General features: G+C 31.9%; 1 protein-coding gene across 1 annotated transcript; it reads left to right on the forward strand.

Annotated features, from left to right (window-relative positions):
• Positions 1 to 204: 204 nt before the first annotated feature.
• Positions 205 to 4,919, forward strand: LOC148628325 (protein MANBAL-like). Its single transcript, XM_088586057.1, has 3 exons — positions 205 to 361; positions 2,835 to 2,972; positions 4,151 to 4,919. Exons 1-2 carry the CDS (start codon positions 233 to 235, stop codon positions 2,931 to 2,933), a joined length of 228 nt encoding a protein of 75 aa, XP_088442183.1. The 5' UTR covers positions 205 to 232; the 3' UTR covers positions 2,934 to 2,972; positions 4,151 to 4,919.
• The last annotated feature ends 1,653 nt before the right edge of the window (positions 4,920 to 6,572 follow it).

A 6,572-nucleotide genomic window follows, 5' to 3' on the forward strand; every position in this document is an offset into this window, starting at 1 on the left:
AAAGGGAGAAGACGTTTCTCGATAAAGAGTAGTGCTAGGACATTATCTAACAGTTTTGTCAGTTTAACACATGAAATGTCATTTGTTTCAAATAAGAAGAAGGGATGCCTATCTCCTGCCCTCCTGGGTCCGCCAATGGAGTATTAATTTTTTTTAGAAACGCCGTTTTCTGATCAGAAATCCTTTTTCGGAAAAATCGTCGGACATTGACTCGAACTTTAGTTATTCCATCATGGCGATCGAAATCGACGAACCGACATTTGTAGAAACTATTTTGCATTATGGTCTTCTTCTAGGAGCTGCATTTCAATTGATATGCATTTTTGCTGTTATATATGTGCCAAAGAATGAAAGCGATCAGGTTTGTTGACATATTTCGCATTCGATTCAGTAAAAAGTGCTATCGTACTTTTTAATTACCATGATTACTCCCCTTATTAAGCCCTTATCATTTTGTTTTTTTGTAACAATTTGTGCACTAGCCTTCTGCTACATTGGCACTAAAAACGATTAAATATCGCAGCGGATCGAGAGAATAACGAAAAAAGGGGTCCCATTTCCAAGAAAATCATGTGAAAAGTATGCATTAATTTCACTTGACTTGTGTTGAAAGACAACACTAAATAATGAATTAACACATTAATATACGGAACAAATTATGATTCATTGTCCCAATTAGCTGCGAAACGTAGGTCTAACTAACTAGATCGCAATATAAAAAAAAAAGATCAAGAGCTACGATTTCGCAGCTATGTCCCAATATGAATTCTAATTTAGAAGGTTATTAAATATATATGTATTTTTTTATATTTTTGTTTGAGGTCTTGAACTTGATGAAGTAAAGGAGACATAACACAAAAGTTTCACTTTTTAAAGGTTTATATTTATAAAAACTATAGTATGTTTAGATAAGAGTAAAACAAATGTTTTCTCATCAGGTTAGCGCTATAAAAGTTAGTGATTTATTTGTGTTATCACGATTACCTAATTAATATGCATACATTTAAATGAAAACGGGAAGTAACACCCACTTACCATATATGGAAGTGCTACGTCATTGGTTCTCAATCTCCATTTGGGTGCATTGAAAATGTTTACATGTGCCCGAAAACACAACTACTTTGCACACTACTTTTAGGACTTGGACAGGATGTTACAAATAAAATAGTGACACAGTACACAATGTGTATCGTTCTTTCCTTGCCGCTGGGTTATATCAATTAACAAGCCCAGTTATAACCGAGAGAAAGCATGAAAGGTGAAAAATTATGTTTTTTTTTACAGTTTTCAGTCACTATCTTGAAAACTATGATAGGTAGAATGAAACTTTATATTGCTGAAATGATCCTTATGATACGACCTACAAAAGTTTGTGAGGATCAACTCCTTATTAGATTTATTGCCCTTGAAAGGCAAAAAATTATATTTTCAGCAATATTCAGCCAGTATCTTGAAAACTATAATAGATAGAATAAAACTTTCATTTGATGAATTGATCCTTATGATAAGTCCTACCAAAGTGTTCATTGAGTCAGATTTGTTGGACAGCTCCTTGTTACAGTTATTGTCCTAGAAAGACAAAAAAAATAACCAGGTGAGCAATTCAGGCTACTGAGAGCCTCTTGAAATAAAGTCTATGTCATGATTATGTTTAGACAAAGTTAAGAAAATATGTGTTGTTCTGGTTATCTCTTTGAATAGATAAGGTCAGTAGGTCGGAAATTATTTCAGTATTATTTTTTTTTTTAAACAACTCATGAGGTGACAAGGTCAGCTTGAAATGTTTCTAAAGATGAATGCCTCTGTGTTCAATGAAAACCTTAATTACAATAACTTATCACCAGACAATCATCATAAACATGAATGAAAAATCAACAGGCGGTAGATTTAGTTGTCTTGTGGCCACAGGTGGAAGCAAGTGCTCAGCCATTGTTGTTTACTATTGTAAATACTGAGTACCAGAAATTATGGAAAAATCTGGATTAACCAAAGAGGTTAGGATTGGTCCTTTTTTTTTCTTTTTTTTTTATTTAAATTTTTTTTTCATTTTGGTAACAAAAAAAATGTCAAGGGTTGGCAGTTGCAACTAGGATCGGTCAGGCATCTGGAACCGCCTTATTCAGATGTTGGTATTTGAGTGTTCTGTGTATTTCTTTGGTCCCTGAAAACAAGAAAAATGTTTTAAAAATTGTTTATGGAGAAACTGACCTTTCTAATCTATATACTGGATAGGCAATTACAGTAGGTTAAAATCAAGCTATTTAATATATAGACCAAAGTCCCATTCTCATAATAATAATTTACATATGTGAGCAAATTTGCACAAGTCTTCATTTGTCCTTTTCAAACAGCACATCAATTGATGAAATCTTAGTTGTTTGGGGGTGTTTGGGTTGGTTATTTTGGCAATATTTAATGGAGGTGGGGTACTCAACTACCAGTATGTTGAATTACCGGTAGTACAAAAATGTATAATATTACCTTAATAAGGTTACAATTTATGTGTTGGTTACTGTTTTTTTTTGTTACTGCAGCATGGATTGAAACCCCCAATACATAAGAATATCAGTTGACTGTTAACCACACCCCCCTAAAAAAATATTAACAAAGCACAAAGTCAAACTAACTTCATTATCTCATCCTCAAATTTCCAAACAAATTTAATATCTGCCTAGACCTTCATGGCTGACATAAATGAGGCAGTCACTTATGAGACATACATGTAGATGCATTTACACTTTTAAGAGAAAGTTGACAAAGGATATGGATTCATCACACACTGCATGATTCTTATAGGTATCTATACTTAAAATTCTGATACTCTATGTTTTCAGGAAAATGCCTCAGAAGAACCAAAACAGCCAACTAACGTGTCTCAGCAACTGTCACAACAAAACAAATCTAAAAAGAAAGACAAAAAGAAACATAGATGATCTGCTTAAAACATTGTTTTACTTCTGAAATAGATGCTGGTATGTAAATGAATTATTTTTTTTAAAGAATATCTGGTATGGAACCCTTTTCAGTAAAAAGCTGGTATACACATATCTCTTGCAATTATTAGATACAATTAATTAGACCTACTGATTACTCTGTTATAGGATATGAACAGCACAACATTTTCTGTTCAGAATTTTTTTTTCAAAATTTTTAGGGTTTTACCTTTAAATAATGCTTTCATAATTCTGAAAACTGAAGTACAATTGGCGAATCAGTGAGGTCATCTGAACAGAAAGTGTTATAGAGTGTTTTTAGATTCTTCATACACTGACTAATGGAACAAATAGTAGATCTTAATGGAAGGAGAGATAGACCTGGTCTAAGGGACAAAACTCTTACAAATCATTGGAATGTTTGTGTAAACCTCGCATAAGCATCTACTTAACTTAGATTGATTTCTGTCTGTTTCAAATGAATGTTTGATATGTTTGTTGTAATTGTATATGATACAAACATTTCGTCCTTTAATAAGTTTCATGTACATACACCATTAAATTCAAGTTTGCTGTACAACACACTCTGTTTTCTTATTTAAACAAGGTAGGTACACCAGTTCTATAGTTTTACTCTAAAAAACAAATTTTTGCAGAAAAAAAAACATGACAACAAATTTTAGTTGATAAAATAGCAGTTTATTAAACTGAAAAAAAAAAAACAACAACAACAAAAAATCACTGATATTGAACAGCAGAGATTCAGGTCATGTTGGAAACTAGCAAAAAATCAACTGTTAAGTATGATAATTAAATTTCACACGAATGAAATGCTATTTTGCAATTACCTGTAATGATGATCAACTTATGAAACACAAGTGATATAATGAGAATTGTATGGCATGAAGATCATAATCAAGAATCAAAATGCAGAAAATTCTATGAACATAAACATGGAAATGGGTCAAACAAATTTCAATGTTTTATGGCATGGCCTGTCATTCCATTTCATGTCATGATTTTTCAATCCTGGAGTTTGGTAAATGTGCCACTTTAATTGATCCTGACACAGCCTCCATTGGATGCTGTTAGATTTATCAACAAGTAGGCAGGGTTAAAAGATTTGCATAAAAGTACATGTATGTGACTTATACACATCACTCTTCATATACTAAAGTGGCACTATTATCAACGCGAATATTGATGTTTTTTTTCAGATTTTGACATTCCAAATAGATGTAGCAGTCATTCCATCACAGTTTTTTTGACCAATGACTTGATAAGAGACTTCAATAAGATTTTATACATTTTACATTATATATGTACTAGTATGAACTGTATACAACTTTTGCCTTGCTTTTGATATTTATGAGACTTTGTGGATGGTGTGTTAGGTACATGTAAATATTTGCAGTAGGTTGTGAATTTTTGTAACTGTGTTGTGACTATTGGCATAATTTCTATCCATTTATTATGAGTTATGGACATTTTTATCACTTTAGAAGTGAGTTTGAAAAAAAATAAATCTTTATGAGAAGTAGACTGAAAATTGAGTAGCTACCATAATTTACTTTTTAAAGTAAGACAAATTATTTACTGATTTATCTGGTTAGTGATACATGTGCATTTGGTGTTTTTCTTTTTTATTTCAAGAGTTTTATAACTTTCTAGCTAGTTGAAATTTGGTGCTACTGGTCAAATTTGCTGCCTTTTGGAAATGTAACACAAAGGAATTATTGACTTTGATTAATAAATATTGCATGTATATTTGAGGTTATGTTTTTCTGTTGAATAAAACAAGTGTTTTGTAAACTTTTCTTGTTACTGAAATACTTTGATTTATTTTTATCAGTTCTCTTTAATTAATGCTTGTTACATATACATATACTTGTTGCTGGAGACTAGTTCTTTTGAACCAATATTTTGCAATGTTATACAATATACATACACAATAACTTTAATTTTCATTAAAAAACTGAAGATCTATTTGCAGTTAAGTTTTGTTTTGTTTCCTCAAAATTAACTTGTGTGTGTTTGGTACTGTGGACACCTAATGAAAAGGTAGTGGAATAGTTATAGCAAATTTATTTTCAGATCAACAGCACAAGGGCATAAATGTAACCTCATGATCCAGCCTTCAGTTCACCAGTCATATCTTTGTGATTGTTCTTAAACAAGCATCTTTCAACAGAACTAACTTGACCATACTTTCTCCTAATGGATATTTAGAAACTTATTACATTTGAAGGTCATAGTTATTTTTTTACTCGGCCTTGGCATGCAATGGTTTGCATATCAATTGGTCATAGATTTCATGTAAGTTGTATGTTGGGGAGGATACCAACAGCATACAGAAATACAGGTAAAACACTTTTACTACTTAAAAATGGAGGGGAAAGTAACTGGTACAATATGCAAGAAAGTAGTTGGTGATCTTATTATTTGTCTAACACACAAAAATAATATACATGAATCATGAGGAACCAGCCACATAGACTGGTTCCCAATCGCAATATTCAGTATGTTACACATACAAATATAACAGTGTGTTGCTAGTAGCTAATACATGGAACGTAGTTCCGGGAACCAGGATACCAGCCACTTAACAGAAATGAAGAAATAATTGAGAGATCAGTAAATAAATTCACTACCGAAGTGAGCCCATAGGAAAAAAACAGGTACATGTACAATGTATACCATTTAGTGAGATTTTTTTTTACATTAATTTACCATATAATGTGAGTGTTGACAGTTTTTTTGGTAAAATATGGTGTCCGTAGATTAAATTGAGAAATACAAATTACTTCACTATAGTAAGCTAAAGTGCAGTTTGAACTTCTTTATTCAATAACTTTGAATTTGAGTTGCGCTCCATTGATGTCCAGTTATAAATCGCATGACTATCTAAAACGATTAGGACGACACAAACACTAAATATTAACAGCAAGTTTTTTTTAAGGATCAGGCAAATTGAGAAAAACATGAAACATGCAGGTAAAAAGTCCACCTATCTGAAAATATAACTTCACTTTTTAATTTGAAATCTTTGCATCACTGGAGATATTGAAATTTTTCATAAATGTTAGAAAATTATTACAGAGTTGTTTGCGCTTACATGTAAATGTTCATTTGCAGTCCATTTCAATGAAATTATAACCGATTTTCCCAACATGATATGAACATTTTTCGTAAGACCATGATGATGATAATACAAATAGTCCGATTATATTGTTATCTTTTGGTGGGTTATTTTAGACAACAATTTAACTGGAAGTGGATGCGGCAAAGTAAATAAAGGGGTTGGCTCAGTAAGGGCAATTTATTCTATAGTGTTGGGGATATTCTCGCTTACAACAACTACAATGTTCATTGTTTTATACACTCAAATAGGAACAGCTGTTTATAAGCATTATAAAACATTGAAAAATAAGTGTAATACGAAAAGTATCAATGAATATCCTGGTAGATCTACAAACCTCCGCAGACAGGTCAGTGAAAACCGTGTATGTTTGCTCATTTGACACTAACGCTAAGACATCAGACATAGAAGACACAAGTTTTGGACCCTCTCAAAAAGTTTTATCCTCCACATCAAACAAACCTAATTAAAGAACATGCAAACTTACTTACAAACTTGCC

Source organism: Perna viridis, chromosome 1 (genome assembly GCF_037379345.1).
Source record: "Perna viridis isolate PV_CMFRI_1.1 ecotype Kerala chromosome 1, ASM3737934v1, whole genome shotgun sequence".
Classification (NCBI taxonomy): Eukaryota; Metazoa; Mollusca; class Bivalvia; order Mytilida; family Mytilidae; genus Perna; species Perna viridis.